Source organism: Vanellus vanellus, assembly GCF_965231255.1.
Source record: "Vanellus vanellus genome assembly, chromosome: 16".
NCBI lineage: Eukaryota > Metazoa > Chordata > Aves > Charadriiformes > Charadriidae > Vanellus > Vanellus vanellus.
This window is the reverse complement of record NC_138921.1, coordinates 2,216,248-2,240,328: the sequence shown is the minus strand read 5'-3', so window position 1 is coordinate 2,240,328 and position 24,081 is coordinate 2,216,248. Positions and strand designations below refer to the sequence as shown.

Below are 24,081 nucleotides of genomic sequence, written 5' to 3'. Positions count from 1 at the left end.
AGCACCGCCAGGGCTGCATGGAAAGGGTACATCAACCTTCCCGGGGGAGGAATCACCCTTAGGGGACGACACACGGAGAGGCTGGAGGCCAGGAGGGACAACGACCCTGGGAGTAGGGATGGAGCCCCAACTCTGCCACCAAGGAGCTGGAGAAGGGGGAAACAGCGCCAGGACCCCCTCACAGCCCCACCAGCATGGCCAGCTGGGGTCCTGGGCTTCCCACCCCAACCCCTAAGCACGGTCTCACCTCTCACAGGACACTTGCTCTGCTTTCCCCCTGCCCCTGCAAACCCAGGGAGGCAGTGACAGCAGCCCCCCCACCTCATTGCAGGATTTGTGCTGAGTCAGCTGGCTGGGGGCCAGCGCAGGCAAGGACAGGCTGGGGCTGCAGTGCGGGCTCCGGAAAGAGGACTATTTTTAGCCATCTTGGTTTTTAGCCACCTGAGTTCAGCAGTTCTGAGGCCCTGCAGTGGGGTGGGAGGGTAGGAGGAAGGCAGCGCCCCGGGCAAGGGGACGTACCAGCAGCAAGACGCTTGCCAGACCCCAGAGACATGGGACAGGGCTTGCTGCAGCCCCGTCTCGTCCCAGCCCTCCGCACAGATGGGGCACGCACACGCTTTTCCTTTATTTCAGCATTTAATCCCTTGCGCTACAAAACCTTCAAACAAAACCCTAAAACCTTGGAAAAGAAACTGAAATAGTGGGATGGGGACATTCCTGCCGCATACAGGATGAAGCCCATCCCAGAGCGATGCCCAGGGGGTGCTCAGCGATGGCTGAAGAACCCTTGAGGGTAGTTGAACTTGAAGGGCTTCAGGCGCATGGGTCCCCTGGAAGAAGAGACAAGGGAGAAACTGACCCAAGCCCACAGCACCCACAGAAAGGGCCCGGTCCTGGGGTTACTGCCCAACTGTGGGGGGCAGATCCCCACAGGCAGCTAAAGGAGAAGCTTTAAAGTTGGCACCAGGTCAGGCAGGGCCATGTTGCAGGGACAGCAGTGCCACCAGGGTCCCTGCCATCACCCTCACCCCCACCTGGCTCCTCATTGCCCCAGGGTCCCCCCAGGGCGCCGGGTTCTCACCTGACCAGACGCAGACACATCTTCTCCTGGGGAAACTCCTTGGGCCCCTCCACGCTGGTGTCGTGGGGCTCCGTCTCCAAGTAGACGTCCAGCACCATGCACAGGCGCTGCAGCTGGTTGGTGAGGAGCTGGTAGCCCGGTTTGGGCCCCCACAGCTCCTTGTAGTTCACGTTGACCTCGCTCTCCATGGCCTGGCAAAGGGAACAGGACAGAGCAGGCTTGGGTCTCTGCTCTGCCATCCCAGGACCTGCTGCATCAAGCAAGTCTCGTAGGCCTGCCCCGCCACCAGCTCACCCCAACGGCATGCTTATTATGGGCACGGAACCGCTGGGAACACTCCCCAAAAGCCAGCGGTTCTCCCAACTCCTCTGCCACCACCCCAGATTACCCGAATGTTGTCATCGTTGCTGCTGGTTCGCTCTCCTTTCCAGTTCAGGCACAGGCTGAAGATGGGTGGCAGCGTGGAGTAACCAGGGTTCAGGACTACAGCAGCCTGGAGTTTAGCTGAAGAAACAGGGAAGAAACATCACCCACAGCCCCCAGGACCTCCAACTGGAGGGATGTCCCGCAAAGACCCCCAGAAACTGCCCTGGGAGTGTCCGGTGTAGGAATTAGCAACTGCCAGGGGAAGGAAATGCGCCTAACCTGTTCCCCTTTCTATCAGGGCCATGTAGTAGAGGTGCGTGTCTTCAGCCAAGCTGGCCTCTATCACATCTTTAGTGTAGGGCAGCTCCTGTGAGGAGAGACATGAGGAGTGAGCAGCTGCCGGCGCGGCGCGGGAGCTGGAAGGGATACGGCCTCGCGCTCGGCACCTACCGCGTAATCTTCATAGGGAATGGCGGTCCACTTCACCAGGCGCGAGACGATCTTGGTAGGGAACAGATGCTGGCACTCGCTGGAGACTGGCACAACACCATGCTCTGAAACCAAGGACAAGGCCACCTGAGCAGAGGAAGGCTGGGGACAGAGCCTTGTCACTGTCCTGTGGGTGGCGATACTCCAAAACCAGGACCTGGGGACATTCTTATCTTTCTGACACCTTCATCAGGTGCCCAGAGAAGAGTCGGGGAGGCCTCGGCTGCAGTCCCAGCAGAGCTCACAGCCTTGGCAGCGCACCCCCAGCCTGCTCAACAGGCATGAGACACGTGTGGGTGCGTGGTTCACCACCCACCACAGCCCAAATCAACTCCCAGCACAGGGATGGCCAGTCTCAAAGGGGTACTGGGCATCAAAAGGGGGCACAGCCTTCCCCTCCCACCCAAATCATGTCAACCCTCACAGCCCTGCTGCCACTGAGGACAGAGGGAATGACTGGGAACACTGAGGGGGACACTGCAGATCTGTAGCACCGTGGAAGGTGACATCAGTCAGTTCTCCTCTGCAAGAGGACCTTGCTACTCCACTCCTTGTCCTCAGGCACGAGGTGGGACACCAGGCACTCACCGAGCGACGCAAACTGCTTGTGGAGAGCCAGGCGGGACTGCAGCCTCGTCCGCAGCAGCTTCACAGTCAGCTCCATGTGGCTGGCGCTCAGCGAGTTGTCCGCAGTGACTGTGTGCTGTGGGCAGGAGGGGCCATCACCACCATGCCACCTGTGGACCCCCACGCTCCAGGAGCCACCCCACCCAGCCACAGGGACAGGCAAACACTCAAGGTGCTGCTCAGTGCCTGTAACAGGGCTTAAACTATCACACGTGGGAGACAAAATACATTGGCGCGGCCCCGCTGCACAGATTCACCCTAACAGAGCCCGTCCCAGCCAAGGGTGTGCCACGGTTTGGGAGCGGCTGGTGCCAGCAGGAGGTCTGGGGGAACAGTACAGGACACAACCGTCCCCAAAGGCTCCCCAACCCCCAGTTCGATGTTCTTGGCGGAGAGGGGAAGGGGCATGACATACCTGAGGCTGATCCTTGGGGAAATGCAGGCCGCCCAGCTTCTGCACCCACACGTAGGGATGCCCCAGCTCTGTTACGTAGTCGCTCAAGGTCAGGATGCTGTGGGGACATGGAAGGGTTGCACCACCCTAGAACATTCCACCCCTCGTCCCACCACCACCTGGCCTGTGAGCCAGCCAGAGGGCGCAGGCACTTCTTCATCTGCACCCAAAGTTGTGCCAAATGAGCCCACCCGACGCCGACTGGCAGGACACTGTCCTCTCCCGCCTGCCGAGCCCTCCCTGATAAGCTGGGGAGGGACACGCCATGCCAGGAGCAGGTTGCACCAACCGCCTGGGAGAAGCCACCCCAGCTGTGCGGGGCAGTGCTCCACTCACCCCACTTTATCGAACTGGAACTGGTTGGCCGGGTTGGGCGTCTTCCTCCCGTGGTCTCCTGGATAGAGGCAGTTCAGGAGGGAGTCCGGGGAGAGCAGGTCGCTGGCAGGAGGAAGGAAGAGATTAATCAGCAGCTCCACATCTCTCTGGGACGGCCGCTAACAGGCTCCGAGCCCAGAAATGGGGATTGTGAGCTCCACAAGTTGGGTTTCAAGACCAGAATGGCTTTCCCCTAGTTAACTAAACTCCAAAAGCAGTGTAACTCCAGGGGGTCTCCTCCCTGGCTGTGAAGAAGATAAGAAATCACAGGACACCAGCTCCCCAGTTTCCCAGGAAGCTGCTCACTCCAGTGCATTAACTCAGAAACCTGCTGATACGTACGGAGAAAACATCGCCAGCATAAGCAGGGCACGGCCTGGTGGCTGTTTGCCACCCAACAAGCTTAAGCAGAGGAATTCTGCTTAATGAAATCAAATTTGTCACGTCTGACTGTACTCATAAGCCTGACCGAGCATAAAAGGCTGTAGGATTTGGGGTTTGGCTCAAGCCAGAGCCTCACAGGTTTGGGGTACGACAGCCAAGGGCAGCTGTGAGGGAGGGAACACCCTGCACGGGAACCCTGCGGAGAGACTCTAGCTGCTGACACAAAGGGGATTGGGAACCTACAGGGAAAAGAGGACTAGGAGGCCTTATGTGGGACAGACTGGGAGGCAGCACTTGCTTCCAGGTAGCCCAGACCAGCCTCTCCCACCTCCCTCTTCCTCAGACACCTCCTCCTGGTCCAAGCAGAGCCACCAGAGAGCTGGCAGGTGATCTGAAGCCCCTGGGCAGGCTCCCACACCTGCCAGTTCAGCTATTCCTCACACAAATCAGGCTCCAGTGGTCTCTGGGGAGCCGAGAGAGAGGCAGCTGCATCTCTGGCACTCAGGACAAGGTGACCTGCAGAGCAAGCAGGTGAAGGGAGCTGCCAGGCACAGGCTGCAGGAGGAACCAAAAGCGGTTTGGCTGCGAGTCACTGAATGTGACAAGCAGGAGAGGTTCTCCTCCAGCTCCTGACAGGTCCGGCTCTGCTCCCCTAAGAGGTTCCCAACCTCCCTGACCCTGCCTCGTCACGACAGAGAGGAGGAGGATGCTGCCTGGGCTGCAGCAGCCTGGCAGGGCTCTGGAGCTAAGGGGAAGGACACTGAAGGGCAGGGGAGTGGATCACCTTGAAAGTGGTCCCCAGAGGGACAGATGAAACTGTGCTCTTTGAGGTCTCCTTTGCCCATCAAAGGACAAGCCAAGACAGTACTTTGAAACTGCAGCTCTGTACAAAGGCCCTTAAGGTATCCCAGGCAAGGCATGGTGAGGGACTGAGGTTAAAAGCTCACCCGCAGCAAGCAGGCAGCTGGGCATGGAGTGCCTGGGCCCACTGGGTGCAGGAGCTACAGCTCAGCAGAGGGACATTGCCACCACATGCTGCCCTTGGCACTACATCGCTCTGCCAATGGGGAACTCTGGACAGAGTACGGCAGGACACCAGGGCAGGGTGTTCATGGCAAACGGAAGGGTTGCTGCCAGACGAGCTCCATGCTAGGCATGAGACTGCCGTCAGCACAGCGCCCGCGGGGCTCTCCTTACCCGGCACTGATGGCTGTTGTCATCTCGACGGCAGTGGTCACCTTGGCTTTCACTGTCATGACGTTGAGGTTCATGAGGTAGTAGAAAGTGAGGTGAAGCACATTCTCATCTGTGCCAAAAGAGAAGGGGCAACGTTGCTGTCTGCTGTAGCTCAGAGCACTCTGCGGAGAGGGATATACATGCCTCCCGGCTAAGGCAACAGCAAACGGGGCAGAGAAGCAATGTGGGGAGTAACTGGCAGCCGAGGCACTGTAATCTCCAATGCCATCCCATCCACGTTTGCCAGGCTGTATCTGTCAGGCCCAAGACCACCCACAAAAGCAAAAAGCTCCCAACTAGATAGAGGAAGCTCCAGAGCAAGGTCACCCCACCCGTGTGGGCCAGAGGAGCTATGGGAGACAGAGCTGATAAACCACCTTATTCTCCCCTGGAAGGCCGTGTTCATCCCAGCTGGGGAGGCTGGGCTGAGGGCGGGAAAGCTTCTGCGTACCTGGAGCTCTCCCTGAGGATCCCAAGCTGCTGCCAGGTTGCTCCCTGACCTGCTGTCACATACCCTTCTATGCTCTCCACCAAGGGCCGCCAGACCCCACTTACCTTTGCACTTAAGGTCGACAGTGACAGACAATGGGTGCCGCTTGAGCATCTCCTTGCGCTTGTCGTCCAGCTGCACGCCCAGAGTGGGCCTGCGTCGCTTCTGAGAAGGGTGAAACAGAGCTCTCAGACCCTTCTCCTCCCACTCCTCTGCAACCCATGGCCCACACCCTCCACTCCCACTGCTCTTTCCTCCTAGTCTAGTTCCCCAGTCCCCCAGGGCCACAGCTGGAACAGCACTGAGGAGGGAGGGGAGCAGGAAACCCTTGCCCTGCTGCAGAGCAAGGACAAACCAGCTCCGGTTCCTGTCATTCCTTCAGCTCCCAGGAGCGCCCCTGCCCCTCTGAGATGAGGCCAAGGACCTGCTAGCCCAAAAGCTTCCCCACCGTGAGGGGCAGAAGCTGAGGCCCTTCCCTTTACTCTTCCTCACAGCAACAGCCCGATACACCAGGCGCTGCTGCAGGGTGGTATGGAGCAGTGGCACAGACCTCCCATGGGCTTCCATGCTGGAGGCAGTCAGCACCTACAGCCTCTCCCCATCATCCAGAAGGTACAGCCTGTAGGACCTAAACGCTGCTCCGAGGGAGTGCCGAACAGTCCCTGGGGCAGAGCTCAGCTCAACGCTTTTGGGAGACGGCAAGGGATGGACACACATCCTTCCCTGCCGGACGTCAGCCTCCAGCCAGCCTCCCTGGCCCGAGGCTATTTATACAAAGCGGAACAGCTCCAGCCAGAGAGATGCGAGGTGGCGGCTGCTACTGCCAAGTGGGATGCAAGCACGGCGAGATGCAAGCGAGGCAGATTTGTACCCTGGCCCTCCTGCATTCGGGACAGGAACTGGAAATGGCACCTCTCTCCTCCCAAGAAACGGCTGGATGTAACACCAGTGCACCTCCACGCATACTCACAGCACGTAGGGACCAGTTCCCAGACCCGCTCGGGCCCAGCTCCTCCCAGTTAGCAGGTGCAGACCGGTTTGCCCACAATACTTTGTTAGGAAAGGACCCAGAAGGGGACAGTGCTATCCCTTACCGTGGTCTGCTCTTCCTCTGCGTCAGAATCGCTTTCATCATCTGCGCAAAGAGAGAGGTGTAAGCGGGGACCAGCTGGGGCTCAGCAGTTTTCCCACAACCAGCAGAACTACCAGCCCTTTCTCCAAGACCACAGCTCCCCCAGACATCACCGTCCCCCTAAAAGCAGAGCCCTAGCAGGGTGCAGACACACGGGAACACATCCCCAGGTCCAGGGGTCACTCCAAAAGACCAGGGGCTCTGAAGACCTCTCAGGAAGGAGGAGGTAGGGACAGAGGGGCTCAGGTGCCAGGGTCTTCAGCCAGCAGCACAGACACCAGGTACTGCGCCATTTCAGCACCCACTCGCTTCTCTACCCAACCCGTCTGCCTGCACAGAGCATCAGGCAGCCTGCCTGTGGCAACACCACCCCAACTCACCCTGCGAGTCCTCAGGCGGCTTGTACAGGGCTTTGGCTTCCTCTACGCTCCCTTCAATGGCCACCACAAGCTTCTTGTCTATGGAGGAGACATGAAAAGTAAGCTACGAACCCCACTTTTGTGTGGGAAAGGCAGTTAGAAGCAGCCCTGCCCCAGAAAGCTCCCACTTCATGGCTGCACGAGGCAGAGCAAGCTCAAACAAAGGGTCAGTGGGAAGAGGCAGTTGTCCAGAGGGCTCCGTGGGGCCACCGCAGTGCTGGATCTCCTGGGTAGGATGGGGTCAGAGGAGGGAAAATGCAGGGTTTTGAGGAACTGTCCCTGGAAACCATAAAGGCCAAATCTTTATCAAGAGCCAAGAGGGGTTGGGGTATGGCTGGCACAAGCAGGTAGTGAGGAGCTGTGTCATCATGGCTGCAGATTCCTATTAGCAGGGACCTGGTGTGGCCAAGTGCCACAGTGTGGTCCTCCCACGCTCCTCTGCAGCCTGCCCCACTCCCACAGCAGCGTGAGAGCAGGGAGCATTGCAGCGCTCACGCTATGCTACAGCCCTCTCCGCACAGGAGATGTGGACAGCCCAGGAGGATTCCTGAGCCCTGCTGAGAAATCCCTCCCGACTCAGGGAGGCTTCAGAAAGCCCCTCGAAATGCAAAGCTGCCAAAGGGGGTGAAGACTTTTAAGTGAGTTGCAGGAAAGGGCCTCTGCGAGGGCAAGCAGAGGTACCGCCTGCTCTAGAGTCACCACCACCCACGGGTGGCACAACGTAGCAGCCACCCCACAGGGTGACAGCTCCCGGGAGGTCACGTCAGCACCGAGCCAGCTCGCAGGCTGCAGGGATGTCCCTGCCGCCCTTGAGAAGGGGGGCAGAGGTGGGAAGCGAGCTTCCCAAGCAGTTTTTCCAGCGAGGGAGCTGAGCAAACAAGGTTTCAAATGCTGCTGCCTCACTGTGCCTGGCCGTGGGGCCACCCCACTGCTCTGGCCTCAGCAGATTCCAGCAGCAGAGCAGATGGGACGAAAAGGACCTCCCAAAGCGTCCCTGAAGCAGTGCTTTGAGTGCAATGCAGCTCACGGGGGGAGCATTTCCCCCAAGCTCCAGCTGGTGACAGCCCCTCACAGCGTCGTTGAGGACTGCGCTTTCCCCTCGATGCTCACCGCAGGCCTGACCGTAGGCACTGGCTTGAACGAAGAGAACGTAGAGAGGCGGCGGGAGGTGTCGGGCTGTCTCATACTGTTTGTGCGCCTGGTCAAAAGGCATGAAGAGATACTCCTGGACAGGCAGGGAAGCCTGGGGGAAGAAGAGGGCTAACCTTCGTCACTGGGAACAGAACACTTCACCCTCCTCACCCCCTCCATCACCCCAAGCTGGGAAGCGGGAGACTGGAAACTAGCACAGCAGCCGTGGTGCAGGGTTAAACGCAGCCACGGGCACAGCAAGCCCCCAGGGAAGGGCTGGCAGCTCTGCTTTGCTGGAAAACTTTTGGATCGGAAAATAACCCAGTTCCTTCTCCTGTTCTTCCCTCTCAAGGCAATCACAAGGGGCTGGAACCGCGTTATCACTCTCCAGGGTAAGGCCCATTTAATGACTCCTCCATCTGCAGTTCTGCAGGAATTGCCGCATAAACAAGGAGACTCCAGAGGAGTCTCCGCATGAGACAGATCTACCCTTTGTCCATGTTGACCAGGAGAAAAATGCGTCCAAAGCAGAATCATCCCAGGCGGTGCGCCTCTCTAACACAGCCCTCGGAGCGTGACCTCAGCTCAGCCCCGAAGGTGTTCTCCCCTTCCTGCAGACCTCAAGTACCTGCATAATGCTGTTGAGTCGAGGCTGGAGGCTGCTCAGATACTCCTTCTTCACCTCAATCTCCTTCAGGATCTTCTCCTTGCTGGTTAGGCACTCTTTGTACTTCTCTGCCAGCCTAGGGGTGGGAATTCAGTTACCAGCACATATCACAGCTACAAAGCCTCCCAGGTTCCACCCTGGGGCCCCAGAGGCGGCAAAAGTCACTGCAAGAACCAGGAGAGCTCAGACACGGTGACAAACAGAGCTCTTAATGCCAAGGGCAAGTAGAGGCAAAAAGGAACTGATTAGAGCTGGAAAATGAACAGGGAGAGAAAGTGGAAGCTCAGCCTCATGCTGTGCCCCGAGAAGGGACAGCAGCTGGATCTTCCCTCTGCAGACCCGCTCCTGCACCAGCCTCTGCTGCCACCAGCCACACCAAGAGAGCCCTGCCGACCCCGCTGAGCTCCTGGAGAGGCTTTTTCACTTCATATCACCAAAGTCACTTCATGTCATGTCAGCTCCTTAGTTAAACTCACGAAAGTTGAGGTTTAATATACTAGCAAGTGCTCCTCTGTGACAGGGTAGAAAGCCCAGGAAAATGCAAGTTCACCGCGACCCTCCAAGTCCCAGACACACTCCTGTTTAGGGAGAAGAAATTAAATCTCCTTATTGCTGTTGATGGCAACCTCTTGCCCAGCAGAAACCGGGAAAGCTAGGTATGGAGCTGTGCTGCCCAGGACAAGGCACCACCATGGCAGGGGAAAGAGCAGTTTGGGGAGCTCATGCCCTCTCCTCTCAGGACCCTGCTCCCCACCAGATCAGAGCACCCACAGCGCAGAAGAACCCCCTCTGAGGGGGAACAACAGCCCTAACATCACAGGACTGAAACGCTTCTCTTTCCAAGCAAAACTATATTTGTGTTGGGCCAACACCCCTTAACAGGCTCCCACACAACGCAGTTTTGAAGTCCAGCTTTCAGACAACTCTCCTGAGCTCCCTGAGCTAGTGAGAGCAGCAGAGATCCCTGTACCGCCATTCAAGAGGCACTTTTCAGAACAGAGTCCAAGACAAATCCAGTACTCCACAACGTGACAGTTATGGATGGACACTAACAACCCCTCAGCATCTGAAAGTGCCCAAAGTACTACCAGCATCTGCTCTTGAGGCAGCTGAAGTGGCTATTTCCCACCACAACGGTGGTGGTAAGAGGTGAACAGTGGTGTTCCCTAGATACTGTGGGGCGAGGACTGGGAGTTGCAAGGCTTCTCAGCAATTCAACTGGCAACTGCAAATCAGGCTTAGTTCAGCTCATCTTTGACCTCTTCACAGTTTGCAACAAACAATCATTTTTAAGGAGAATCCTCAGGAGGTCTCCAGGTTGAACGCTCCTCTGCTGCAGGCAGAGCCATCTGGAGGATCCTGGCTGCAGTGCCAACGGGTGCCTTCCACCAGGCAGAAGCAGCTGGTTTTGACGCGAAGGGTCTGGGAGAGGTGAAGCGTGAGGCATTAGAGCCCCCCAGCACCCACCCGCAGCGCTTCTCGCTAGTCCAAGCTGCCCTGCTTCCAGAAGACCGGTCTCAGCTGCTGCCTGGCTGAAAAAGCTGCTGGCTGTTATCAAAAACACAGGAACACTGCGTCATGTTTGCTTTTTGCAGGGAGCAAGAGTTGACAGAGCAGCTGAGCCACCTGGCCTGCACCAGCTGAGGGACTGCGGGGCTTAGAGCCTGCATTGAGGAAGGTGGCTGCCAGCATCAGGACAACAGAGCCCGTCACAGCTCAGCTGAGCGCTGTGCAGGCAGCTCCCCGCCGTGGCAAGCGTTAGGAGCACAGGCAGGCAGGAACAGCAGCAGCAGGTTGGCTTAATTTTGCTCCTCGCACCACCGCACAGCAGACAACCGGCATCGCTTCACGCTGCGTGGCACATCTTGCAGAACCGAGTTCCGGATGGAAGCGCATAACTGCACATCCTTCAATATCACCCCTACAGTGGGGTGGCGTCCCCGTTCCCTGATGCAAAAGCCTCCAAACAGACACCAGGGAAATATCAAGCTATAAAATTAATTTTCTTCCTTTGATACCCAAGAGTCAGCGCTGATGTTCGCTGCCTCAGTGAGAGAACACATGTGGGCTTATCGGGAGAGCCAAGACACCCTTGCTGTCATCACCCAGAGGCGCAGTCCCAGCCGGGCAGCCCCTCTTGCACAGCGGCTGCGGCTGGCTTGGGGCTACTCTCACACTGGTTTGGAGGTTGCTCTGCTCCCCAGGATCCCTGGGGCCCTCTTTCATCAGCCATGTGAAAGAAAACAACTCCGTGACCTATGAAACAAGGATCCCACCAAGCCCAGCTCTACACAAGGAGTGATCCTCCACACCAAGGGCTCAGTTACACAATAAATCTGTCGCTTGTTCTACACTGACGACTTCAAGAGGGTGTTGAAACCTTTATCATCTATGTTTGCTCCACCCAGTAGCTCACTCCTGGCATCTCCCAAGAGCCCTGCAGCTCAACACACGCCACATGATCAGTGCCGGACGGGCTGACACCGAACTGAGACACCGCAGACCCACCTCTTGCGCTGCTCCAGCTCCCAGTCCAGGCGGGCCAAGGTCTGCTGGTGGGGCTCAGACAGGGTGATGGCAGGCCGGCTGATTTCAGGGGGGGCCTCTTTGTAAAACTCCTCCAGGCTCACCAGTTCGATCTCCTCATGTTTTGACCTGCGAGGACAGACAGATCAGATCAGGGAAAGGTGGGAAATGCTGCAGCAGGGCTGAACTCAACCACGTCCCACAGGAGAGAGGTCAATGCCAACACTCCATGCCCCACCTTCACTCTGCTACGTGAAACTCCACAGCATCAGTGAACTGAACTGCAGCAGTGCTCAGCAGAGGAAAGGAAGGTCTGCACAGGGTCCCCCCTTTCACGGAGACACCTTCCCTGCACAGTTAACCAAAGCACCGTTTGAGGCATCAAGTCTAAATACAGCCCTCCTGGCAGCAGCTCAGAGTGCTGCCTATGCAACAGGCATGATGGAAGGCTTAGCTTTCGGAAGAAAACTCCTGACATACGGAGGCCAGAGAGCCCTTGAAGAGACCAGCATGGCCACAACTTTGACATTTACCCATTTTCTCTTCCACTGTCCATCTATCACATCAGAGGCCTTCTTCCCTCCTCCTTATATGAGCCTCTTTCCCCCCTGACCCAGCACAAAAACTCTGGGACACTCCATCTCTCCTGCTTTCCGCTCTCTTCCCACAGCGAGCTCAGGCAACGTGACAAGAGATTCCAAACGTTCAAGGCCTCCACCCCATCTCAGACACACCATCGCTCCCTCTCCTCCCCAGCCAAACTCACTTGAACTCCAGGCATTTGGTGATCTCTTTCTGCAGGTGCATCACCTCATAGAGCAAGTTCTGGAGCTGCAGGTGATACGCATCGACCTTCTGCTTTGCCTGAAAGACCGACACAGCAGGGGATGAAGCTCTGTTACCTCCCTCCCAGCAAACACACCCCACAGAAGGGTCACCAGTACACCTATCTCTCACAATACCAGCTAGGGATGGCAGGTTTTAGGGTATGCAACAATATTTGGGGGTAAAAAGACATCTTCAAGGGTTGGGAAAGCAAATGCTCATCACGTCAAACTGATTCTGCTCTGGAGGCAGCACATTTTAGGGACAAGGCACAGAACAGGGCAGAGCTGCTGGGGCACACGGGCCAAGTCCCCTCCTGTCCCCATGCCTCGTTTTCCTGAGTGCTACAATGAAAATGAGTGCTGTTCATGAACTGTGAAAAGCTCTCCAAGAAGTCTGAGTAAGGAGCTTTGGGGCCAACCGTATACACGTTTGTCAGACCTGCAGCACACCGGACTCTTGAGACAGAGCCTTCTGACTCCCTGTTATATTTGAGGCACAAACAGCTACCACTCCTTCATCACTCATTGTAAGTTCAGCTTCCGCTTCATCGCAGTAGAGATTCCTGATAAACCTCTAATTCAAAACACATGACCTGGCTGATGTTTAGTTCCTCCCACAGTTCCATATACAGACCAGGCAGAAATGGCACCACCTCTGGTCCCACTAAATCCCGACCTGTATCTGTCACCCCCCCAGCCCCACTGTACCTCATGGGTTTGATCTCTCCCTTTCTTCAGCCGAATATGAGCCAGCCGGTTGAGCTTCTTTAAGGTCATGAAGTGGACGCAGCTCTGAATCCGCCGCTCGTCGATCTCTGAAGCCTGGGTGGCAGGAGAGAGGCGTTTGAAGCAGGAGAGACAGTTCTTACCACAAAGCTCCTTTTTTGCAGGGACTTCAAGCGAGTCTTATCACAAAGGGGGCTCCGTGCTTCGCTCAGGAGCTACAAAATGTCCCCAGGGCTTCTGAGGGAGCCTCCCGCTGCCAGATTCACAAGTCACCCACCAGAAATAAATAAGGGGGGGTATTCCAGGCTCACTCTAGTGACTTTTCTTGGCAGTACGAACAGAGGCATTTGAGCCTGAAGAGCCCATAATGCCATGCAGAGGACAGCGCGGGCAGCCTCAGCACAAGCCTTCCCCAGCTGTGGCTGAGGCTGCCAGGCTTCTGTGGGACAGAGAGAGCCCAGCCACCCCCGCTGCAGTCAGGAGGGGCTCAATTCTTCCCCCAGGAGGCCCCAATCCATCAGGAGCCCAGACACACTTTAGAAGAACTCAGTCAGCGTAACGTCTGCTCAGTCAAGACCAACGTCTCAGCTAAATCGTATTTTACTTTATTTAAGGGAGACTATTCCATTTTCCTGACTCTCCCCAGAAGATGGCGTGGCTTCTGCTCCCATTCCTCAGATTAAGGAAAAAAAAAAAAAAAAAAAAAAATCGAAGAACAGAACACATTAAATCAAGCATTGAGGCTTCTCCTTACGTTGTCCTTGATGCCTCTGCTCTTCAGCTCCTGGATTTCTGCCATCAGTCTCTGAAGCTCCTGGCAAGTCTCTCTGTAGAGTTCATAGTCTTTGATAGGGTCACGGAGATCCACCTCGCACTCCTCGCTGTAGTACCTAACATCCTGCAAAGGCAGACAGCACCTTCTGCGGCTTGTTCCTTCCACCTTCTCTGGAAAGGCCACTGGGAAACAAACTGCTGGGTCTCGATTTCTGACTCTGTCCATTAATCCCACACCCAAGGAGACTTTACACACAGGACAGGACTCGGTTAACAACCCCAGACACAAACACCACCAGGCATTAAAATGCCTGGGAAGTTCAGGCTGTCTTTTACGTAGTTATCATAAATGTAAACTGTTACCTGTCCTGCACCAGTGTATCTACATGACTACAGAGGATAAACTGGGAAGATGATTACTTCTTCAATCCTTATCCCCACTCTGGCTGAATCTCAGTTACTCTGATGCTTGTGGGGGTGTTTTAAGAAAACCTGCAACCCCCTGCAGGAACTTTCAGCCCTGTGCTCACTCTCCTTTTGCCTCCAGAGGCGTGCTTGACTCCTTGAGCATTGTGCTTCCGGGAGGAGACAGGAGCAGGTTCAGAAATTCAGAGTGGGAGTTTCAGAGGCCTTGGGAGCTGGCACAGCTCTGAGGGAAGAGTTCCGCAACTTCCCAAAGGGGAGAATAAGGCCAGCAAAGAGTAGGTGTGAGAACAGCCCTTTGTAAGGTAGGAGGACACAAGCACCCTGCCACAGCTGCCAGGCTCTGCCCGTGGGAGGCAGCCAGGCACCCTACCTGGTCAGTATCGGCCTTGCTCCTCTTGCCCTCCTGTGGGCCCCCATCCGTGCGGATCACTTTGGGCTTCCTCTTCTTGCTGGAGTCCGATGACATGGTGCTGCCAGCCTAGGACTGGGGGAGAAGAGGCAAAGCTGTTATCCATAGGGAGCCAAAGCTGCTATTCTGGGGGCTTTCAGGGCTAACCCAGGCTCCCTTCTGCCAGCCTGCCTTGAACTCTGCAGGCTCCCAGCCCAGCGAGTCCCTGTGCCTCCTCCCTACCCTACACCTCACAGCCTTCTCCCCACCAGCTTCCCCCACACCAGCTCTCAGCCCCACCATATACCCCAACACAAGCACAGTAGCCCCTACTCCTCTGGAGCTCCCCCAGATCCCCAGCACATCAGGCCGGGGGGGGGGGGGGCTCCGCTCCTCCATAGCCACCCCAGACCCCAGCACACTGAGCCCGGGGGCTTCTGCTCTTCCAGAACTCCCCCCAGAGCCCAAACACTCAATTCCACCGGAGTCCCCCCAAGACCCCCAACACATACGGGCCTGGGGACCTCTCCTCTTCCAGACCCCCCCCCAGACCCCCAGCACACTGGGCCCGGGGGCCTCAATTCCACCGGAATCCCCTCCCAGCCCCCCAACACACACTGGGCCCGGGGACTTCTACTCTTCCAGAGCCCCCCCAGACCCCCAGCACACCGGGCCCGGGGGCCTTAATTCTACCGGAGACCCCCAAAATCCCTGGCACACCGAGATCAGGGACCTCTATTCCACCGGAGCCCCCCCCCCCAGACCCCCAGCACACCGGGCCCGGGGGCCTCTACTCCTCCGGAGCCCTCACCAGACCCCCAGCACACCGGGCCCGGGAACCTCCACTCCTTCACAGCCCCCCAGACCGCCGGGCCCGGGGACCTCCACTCTTCCGGAGCCGCCCCAACCCCCCAGGCCCGGGGGCGTCCGTTCCACCGGAGCCCCCCCCCCCGACCCCCAGCACACCGGGCCCATGGGCCTCTACTCCTCCGGAGCCGCCCCAGACCCCCGACACATCGGGCCCGGGGACATAACGCCCCCACCTCAGCCCCGGTCCCTCCCCCGGCCGCATTCCCGCCTCGCCTCCGCCCGCTCGATTCCCCCCCGGGCCGGCGGCGAGCCCCCCCCCCCCCCTCAGCTCACCGCGCCGCTCGTCTCAGCGCCGCCCGGAAGTGACGTCGGCGGAACAAACGTGCGCCGCGCAAAGCGGCAGCCGCGACAGACGCTCCCCCAGCGGACACTCGCCCCCCGGAGGATCGCGTGCACTGAGGGGGCGTGGCCTGGGCAAGGGGGCGTGGCCTGGGCAAGGGGGCGTGGCCATCGCCCCCATTGAGCAGCCCGGCGGCGCCGCGGGTCCCCCCGCGGTGGGGACACGCGTGGGCTCGGGGGGGGCTCCTGGTGCAGAAGGGCACCCGCAGGCACGGCGGGGCCCTTAGCTGGAGGGGGGCCGCAGTGGCACTGGGGGTCCCCACGGGCTTGTGGGGAGCATGGTACGGTAGCCCCAGTGGCGCTGGAGGGGGGACACGGGACACCCTCGCTGTATCAGCGCACCCATGGGTGGGGGGCACTCATGGCAGGGGGCGGGGTGTCCCCCTGGGTGATATTAGGTCTGCTCCCCATGCTTGGGGGGGGACTGAACACCCCCAGACACACCCTCCCCCACCCCCCTTGAGAGGGCCAGACTTTGGCATATTAAATATTTAATTGGCAGGAAAGGCACCCACTGGTCCCATCAAGAATAATTAAGACACCCCCACCCCACCTCTGCAGCCTGCCCAGCCCCCCCCCATCCCCTGTTGTACCAGGGGACCTGCCACAGGATGGGGGGTGGGGGGCGCTCCTGGCTACAGACCCCTCCCTGCTCTCTCCCCTCCCCACAGAGCCCCCCCAAATCGGGGGGGGAGGGGGTGGGGAAGGAGAGTGGGGTGCTGTGGGGGGGCGGAGACCCCCAGCCCTTCCCCAGCAGGGCCAGGGGGGCGCAGGCAGGGAGCGAACCCCTCGGGGTGGGGGGCAGGCAGGGAGCGAACCCCTCGGGGTGGGGGGGCACAGGCAGACCCCCCCCGGCACGGTTCCCCCCCCGCCCCATTCACTGCAGGGGTGAGATCTTCAGTGGAATCATTATCCGCGATTCCATGGTCCGGATCAGCGGCACTGGAAAAGGAAATGAGAGAGGGGTGAGGGGTGCAGGGGAGGGGGGTGTCCCCAGCACGGGCAGGGGGGACCCGGGGCAGGCAGGGGGGACCCGCTCACCCGTGTAGTACACGTTCTCATCCCAGCCCCTCTTCCTCCAGGCCGCGTTCCTCGTCTCCTCCCGGGATTGCAGGTCCTTGTAGGCTGTGGGGAGGGGACAGGGCTGGTACCTGGGGGTCCCCCCAGCCTCCATGGTGGGGGTACCCGGCGGGTGATGGGGACCCCCCCGCTTACCCCAGAGGTGGTGGACAACGTACAGCTCCCCAATCTGGGAGAAGAACCCACCGACCGCCTCCTGGTTCTCCTGCCGGTACTTAATGGCCCGAGCCCTGGCACGCAGTGGGAGACACGTGGTGGGGAGCGGGGGGGGAGTTGTCTGAGGGTCCCCCCCCTGCTCCAGAGGGACCTTTTCCCACCTTGGTTCCCCCTTTGCCAGGAAACCAGTCCCTTACCAGTTGTTGCCCCATTCAATCATGGTCCCTGGCTGGAAACGGAGGGGGAAAAAAAAAAAAAAAACCAAAAAACACCAAAACAGAATGAGCTGCCAAATCCCACCTGCTCAGGGTTTCCTCACCGAGGAGGGAAGAATTTGGGGGGGCCACCCCCCAAAACACCAAGCGGGACCCTCACCCCAGGGCTTATTATCGACCTGAGCGCCGCTCACCTTCAGCTTGTAGGTCCTCAGCTCGTAGATGTTGGGTCCCTGGCGGGGCAGAGGCTCATTCCAGAAGCTGAACTCCAGCAGCAACTGGTTCCTGCGGGACAGCAGCATCCGGCTCCTCTCCTTGCGGAAGTCCAGGTATTCCTGGGGACAGCCCCAGCCGGGGGTTTCGGGGTGGGGGTGAGTGTGACTCGGGATGGGGGATGGGGGGGAGGCAGGCAGAGGCGAGGGGCAGAGTTAGGGCAGCTCGCCCCGATCCCGGCGGTACCTTATTCTGCTTGAGCTTGTTCATGCATTCCATGAGAGCCGGGTACCCGCCCGAGAAGCGCCAGAGGTGCACTGGAAGGAGAGCACGGGGCTGGGAAGGCGGGGAGGGGGGAGGCAGCACCCCAAAAGCCCACCCGGCAGCTGCCAGTCCCCCCGGTACAGGCAGAGGTCTTCGCTCTCAACCCCTCTGGCAGTAGAGGCACCGGGACCCGCTGCCTTCTTGCCCTCACCTGCCTGGTCCTGCTCCCCATACCACGTGTTCCAGTTCCCCACCAGGTCGCAGGGGTAGTCGGCGTCTGAGTGGAGCTTGGGCAGCACCTCCTCTCTGTGGGGGCACAGTGGGAAGCAGCTGGGGGGGGAAGAAGCCACCCCAAAACACTCCCGATACCCCCATTTGCCCTCCCAGCCCAGCACGAGGGCTCTGGGCAGGGAAGAGTCTGCCCTAATGGGACCCAGAACAGCCCTGGAGGATGCGCCCATTTCACAGGTCGGCAAACCGAGGCAAGGAGCGGCACCACAGACCCACACAGTGTCTTGAGGAGCTCCGTAAGAGCCCTCCCACCCCCCTCATTCCACAGCAGCACCCCAACACCCCTCCGGGATGCCAGGCAGCCCCCCTCCGATGTGCAGTGGGGCTCACGTCAGGCTGTTGTAGGCGTCCAGGCACTCCGGCTTCACATTGTGAACTGCAAGGAGAGGAGAAAGGGGTTGCCAGGGTGGGAGATGAACTCGGGGGGGGCAGAGCAGCTTGGGGGGGTGTCCCCCAGGCAAGGAGGGGCCAGCACAGCACGGGGCACCCCCTCTGTGCTCATCCCCAGCAGAACCACTCACACTGGATCTTGTAGAGGTTGCTGGTCTCCTTCTTGGAGAGGAGGTTGGAATGGGCGTCCTTGCGGGGATCCACCTTGTGCACGAAGAGGGAGCGGAACCAGCTGCCCTCGGCGTCCCTGGAGTACCCCCTGCGGGACCGGGGGTCAACGCGGGGACGGGGGGGGACGGGGGGGGCACATCACTGGACAACACCCCCAATGCTGGAGGGGACACCGGCAGCTCGGGGGGGGCACAACGGGAACCAGAGGCCCCGCTGCCAGTCCTGGCTCTGCAGGCAGCTGCCTGCACCATCCATCTTTTTTTGGGGGGGGAGGGGGGGTTCAATGAGTTCCACTCAGTTCATTTGGGGGGGGGGCGGCAAGTGAAGGCGGGGGGGGAGGAGCCGGGGCACAGCAGTACCTACTCCGTTTTTTTTTGGGGGGGGCATGAGGTGCAAACACAGGCCCGGGGGGAAGGGGGGGGGGGAAAGGGGGGGGGGCAGCCCCCCCAGATCCCGGGCCTGCCTCACCGCGCCCCCCCCCCCGCGGAGAACCGGGGGCGGCGGGGCCCACCCCAGGGAGGCGTGAGGGGAGAACGGGGCCCCTCCGCCCCGGGGCCGCGCTGCCGACCGGACCTTTGCCCGTCGGGTGAGGCATTAACCCGCCCCCCCCCCGCCTCCCGCCTCCCGCCCAGCGCTGCGCCCGCCCTGAGGGGAACAGGAGGAGGACGGACGCGGGGTGTGAGGAGGGGAACCGGAGCCGGGATGGAGCCCGGGCCGGCCCCGCTCACCGCGCTCCGCCGGGGACCGCACCGCTCCGCCGCAACACCGCGCTCCCGCCCGCCCGCGCCGCCGCCGCCATCTTCCCCCGCAGCGGGGCGGGGCTAAGTAAACCACGCCCCTCTGTCCAGCCACGCCTCCCCGGGGAGGCGTGGCGTCCCCGCCCTTCTCTCAGAAGCTGGCCTGGAGAAGGGTGATTCTAATTGGTCGCCCGCTCGCCCTCGCCCACGGGCAGGGCGAGGTTTCATTGGCTGCCGGTGGGGAGGCGGTGCCCGGGGAGGGCAGGGCCCCCTCTGAGCCCTCGGCTGCCAGCAGCCAATCAGAAGAGCCGGTTGGAGAAGTCAGTGTCTGATTGGCCGCGGTGTCTCGCTCCGCCGCATCCGGCCCCCTGCCGGCCAGAGGGGGCAGCTGCTGGTTGGTCTCTGCTTCGGGGGGGCGGGGTTTTCTCAGGCTCCTCCCTAGGGGGAAGGCGGGGTCAGGATGGGGCGGAGTCTCGCCGGCGGGGGCGGGGAAAGGGGCGGAGAATAGGGCGGGACCCACCTGCGACCGCGGCGTCTCCCCGCGGCTCCCCACGGGTGTCCTCTGTCCCGCGGGGGCCCCCCCGGGCCGGGGCCTCCTCCTGGGGTGGGGGCGCCCGCGGTGAGGGCACAGAGCGCCCGCTGCTCCCTCCTGCCCCACGGCTTCCCCCCAGAGCCCCTCCCGCCCCATAGCCCCCCAGTCTGCCCCATAGCCCCTCCTGCCCCATAGCCCCCCTGGTATGCCCCATAGCCCCCCCCCCTCTTCTCCATAGCTTCTCCCACCCCATACCCCCCCCAGCCTGCCCCATAGCCCCTCATGCCCCATAGCCTTCAAGGCCTCCCCCATAGCCCCCCAAGTCTGCCCCATAGCCCCCCCAGCCTGCCCCATAGCCCCTCCTGCCCCATAGCCTTCAAGGCCTCCCCCATAGCCCCTCCTGCCCCATTGCCCCCCGAGCCTGCCCCATAGCCCTTTTTGCCCTATAGCCCCCCAGGCCTGCCCCATAGCCCCGTGGGGTACCCTGCCCTGGGGTGTTTGGGTACATGTTGGGGCGGGGGGGTAATAGGGCCCCCCAAATCTCCCCCAGTGGGGCATGGGGGTCCCCGGGGTACGGGGGCGCCACCCTGACCAGACCGCTCAGCTGCAGCTCCTGGGGGCACCATGGCACCCACTGGCACCCATGGGGCACCCAGCACCTACGGGACCCCAGGGCAGGGGGTGTCAGAGACACTTGGGGGGCACCTGGAGTCAACCTGGGGGTCAGGGGAACCTACTCCACCCCCCACTCCCCCCCAGACCCCAAATGCTGCAGGATGGGGGGAAGGAGACTGGTTTAGGGGTCACCCAGGGAGGACCCCCCCCCCCGCCACTGAGCTCACCTTGCTGGGGGGCAGTGGTGGGACCGGGGGGCGGCGAGGAGGGGGTGTAGGGGGGCACAGGGAGCGCCAGTCGGGGGGGTGGGCAGGCAGTGGGGGCGAGGGGGGGTCCTGGGGCGCCTGCAGCGAGAGGGAGCGGGGGGAACTGGGGGGGGGGGATAACACAAACCAGCAGTTAAAGCATTAACTGCCCCCCAACCCCCCCCCCAAAAACCCTCTCTGACCCCCCCCTAAAAGCCCCTAATCACCTCCTGCCCCCCGGCATCCCCCAACCCCCCCACTACCCAGGTTCCCAAGGACCCAAGCCCCCCCGGTGACACCCCCTCCCCTCCGTGCCCCCCCATACCCCCGCTCACCCGGGGAGGGGCGATGCGCCCCGCCGTAGGGCGCAGACCCACGCGTTCAGCTCTTCGGGGGTCTCGGCCCCCAGGCAGTACGTTCGCATCCCGGGATGCTCGGCCTGGGGATGGGGGGGGGGGGGGGCATGGTGGAGGGGACCCAGACATCCAGGCCTTGTGTGTCCCATCCATATCCTCTCCCCCCCCCCCCACCCCCACCCCAGCCAAGGCGGACCCCCAGATTCGGGGGCCGCTGCCTGACCGTGAAGAGGAAGCGGGGGCACGGGGGGCGGGGGGCAGGATGCGGATCTCGTAGCCGGGTAAGGGGAGGCCGCCCCGCACTCGCCGCTCGCTGCTGTCTGGGGGGCAGAGGGGGTCTCAGGGATGGGGGGGGGACACACACGGGATGGGACGTATTCTCCCCAAGGACACCCCCTACCCACCCCCCGGCACCCTGAGCCCTCCCCTCCTACAGACCCCCGGCATCATCGGGGGGAAGGCGGGGACCACCTCTGGGTGGCCCCCAAACCTCCCGGGGACCCCCAGAGTACTCCCCCCCCCCCCCGGACCCCTTGAACCCCTAGGGACCCCCAACTGCTCCAGAACCCCCCAATTCCCTGGGATCCCTGACCCCCCAGGGACCCCCAACTGCTCCAGGACCCCCCCGATTCCTACAGGCTCCCTCCCCCCAGGGACCCCCAAACCCCAGCGACCTCCCAATCCCCCCAATCCCCCCAGGATCCCCCCTGCCCTCCAGGGACCCCCAACTGCTCCAGGACCCCCCAACCCCCCAGAATCCCCCCTCTAGGGACCCCCAAACCCCAGTGATCCCCGATCCCTCCGGCATCCCTGCCCCACCCCCAAGAGACCCCCAACCACCCCAGGGACCCCAGGTCACCCAACCTCCCCCCCCCCCCCCCCCCCGGTCCCCATGCCCCCAGGGTATCCTGTCCCCCCTAACCCCCCTGCCCCCCCGACCCCGACCCCCCCTCACCCCGGTAGTAGTAGAGGCAGAGATCGACCAGTACAAACCAGCGGCGCTTCCACAGCCGCAGCCCAGAGCTGTCCTGGGGGGGGGGGGGGGGACGACCCTCAGCCCATCACACACACCCCCCGGCACCCCCTGCTGCCCCACACCCCCCAACCCTTCTGATCCCCCAAACCCCCCTGGGCTCCCCCATCACAGACCCGCCCAAACCCCATAGCCCCCCATCACACCCCCTAGACTCCCCCAAACCCCATAACCCCTCCATCAGCCCCCCAGCACCCTAGACCCCCCAAACTCCATAGCCCCCCCAGCACCACCCTCCACACCCCCAAACCCCATAGCCCCCCCCAAACCCCATAACTCCCCCAGCACCCCTCCAGACCCCCAACCCCCATAACCCCCCCAGCACCCCACCACCCCAGACCCCCTAAACGCCATAGCCCCCCCAGCACACCCCCCATATCCCCCCAAAACCCCTAACCCCCCCAGCACCCCCCCACCCGAGACCCCCCCAAAACCCATAACCCCTCCAGCACACCTCCAGACCCCCCAAACCCCATAACCCCCCCAGCACCCTCCCACCCGAGACCCCCCCAAACCCCATAACCCCCCCAGCACCCCTCCAGACCCCCCAAACCCCATGCCCCCCCAGCACCCCCCAAACCCCATAACCCCTCCAGCACCCCTCCAGACCCCCCAACCCCCATAGCCCCCCCAGCACCCTCCCACCCCAGACCCCCCCAAACCCCATAACCCCCCCAGCACCCCTCCAGACCCCCCAACCCCCATAGCCCCCCCAGCACCCCCCAACCCCCATAACCCCTCCAGCACCCCTCCAGACCCCCCAAACCCCATAGCCCCCCCAGCACACCCCCCAGACCCCCCCAACCCCCATAACCCCCCCAGCACCCCTCCAGACCCCCCAACCCCCATAGCCCCCCCAGCACCCTCCCACCCCAGACCCCCCCAAACCCCATAACCCCCCCAGCACCCCTCCAGACCCCCCAACCCCCATAGCCCCCCCAGCACCCCCCAACCCCCATAACCCCTCCAGCACCCCTCCAGACCCCCCAAACCCCATAGCCCCCCCAGCACACCCCCCAGACCCCCCCAACCCCCATAACCCCCCCAGCACCCCTCCAGACCCCCCAACCCCCATAGCCCCCCCAGCACCCTCCCACCCCAGACCCCCCCAAACCCCATAACCCCCCCAGCACCCCTCCAGACCCCCCAACCCCCATAGCCCCCCCAGCACCCCCCAACCCCCATAACCCCCCCAGCACCCCTCCAGACCCCCCAAAACCCATAACCCCCCCCCAGCCCCCCCCCCCCCCCAAGCCGCATACACCCCCCCCCTTCGGCCTCCCCACCCCACAACCCCCCCCCCCTCCCGGACCCCCCCAGCCCCCCCCCCCGCCCCACCTGCTTGTGCAGCCAGCCCCGCATGGCGGGGGGGGCGCGGGGGTCCCTCCGCAGCGCCTGCCCCCCCTTCCCGAAGGCGTGCACCCGCGGCACGGCACGGCAGGGCTGGGCAGGGGCTTCACTCAGGGCGGGGGGACACCCCCCCCCCCCCCTTCCCGACCCGACCTCCCCAAGACCCCTATCACCACCCCCCCCCCCACAATTCACCCGTACATCCCATAATGACACCCCCCCGCCGGCTCCTCAAGGCTCCCCCCCCCTTGTGTCCTATAGGTCCCCATGGAGCCCTGAGCCCCCTTGGGCCCCCCCATACCCCCCCCCCCCCAGCTCCCCATGGCTTCCTCAGCCCCCCCCCGGGCTCCCTTGGATGCCCCATGGCCCCTCTTGCCCCCCCCTCCCCCCCCCGCGCTCCCCTGGGCTACTTTGGGTGCCCCACGGCCCCCCCATATCTCCCCATGACCCCACCAGCCCCCATTCCGCCCCCCCCCCCCAGGCTGCCCGATCACCCTGGGGCCACACATCACCACCCCGTACCCCCCCATGCCCCCCTTGCCCCCCCCCCCCCAGCTCCTCATGGCCCCCCTTGGGTGCCCCATGGTCCCCCCATAGCTCCCCATGACCCCCCTCAGCCCCCATAGCCCCCCCCCCCCGCCCCCATAGCTCCCCATGGGCCCCCTTGGGTCCCCCGTGTCCACCCCATAGTTCCCCATGACCCCCC

The 24,081-nt window shown here is 61.8% G+C and overlaps 2 protein-coding genes across 2 annotated transcripts; both read right to left on the bottom strand.

Annotated features, from left to right (window-relative positions):
• Positions 1-617: 617 nt before the first annotated feature.
• Positions 618-14,771, bottom strand: THOC5 (THO complex subunit 5). Its single transcript, XM_082491559.1, has 19 exons — positions 14,501-14,771; positions 13,685-13,828; positions 12,913-13,026; positions 12,144-12,241; positions 11,360-11,506; positions 8,813-8,927; positions 8,164-8,296; positions 7,015-7,092; positions 6,597-6,637; positions 5,568-5,667; positions 4,974-5,082; positions 3,354-3,455; positions 2,979-3,075; positions 2,525-2,639; positions 1,898-2,001; positions 1,727-1,814; positions 1,470-1,585; positions 1,082-1,272; positions 618-830 (listed from the first exon to the last, which is right to left on the bottom strand). Exons 1-19 carry the CDS (start codon positions 14,594-14,596, stop codon positions 767-769), a joined length of 2,052 nt encoding a protein of 683 aa, XP_082347685.1. The 5' UTR covers positions 14,597-14,771; the 3' UTR covers positions 618-766.
• A 1,713-nt stretch (positions 14,772-16,484) lies between these two features.
• NIPSNAP1 (nipsnap homolog 1) lies at positions 16,485-19,310 on the bottom strand. The gene is made up of 10 exons (XM_082491442.1): positions 19,236-19,310; positions 18,468-18,595; positions 18,277-18,322; positions 17,867-17,961; positions 17,638-17,708; positions 17,373-17,513; positions 17,161-17,192; positions 16,943-17,037; positions 16,769-16,852; positions 16,485-16,669 (listed from the first exon to the last, which is right to left on the bottom strand). The coding sequence occupies exons 1-10, from the start codon at positions 19,304-19,306 to the stop codon at positions 16,605-16,607; spliced, it is 828 nt and encodes a 275-aa protein (XP_082347568.1). The 5' UTR covers positions 19,307-19,310; the 3' UTR covers positions 16,485-16,604.
• Between the last annotated feature and the right edge of the window lie 4,771 nt (positions 19,311-24,081).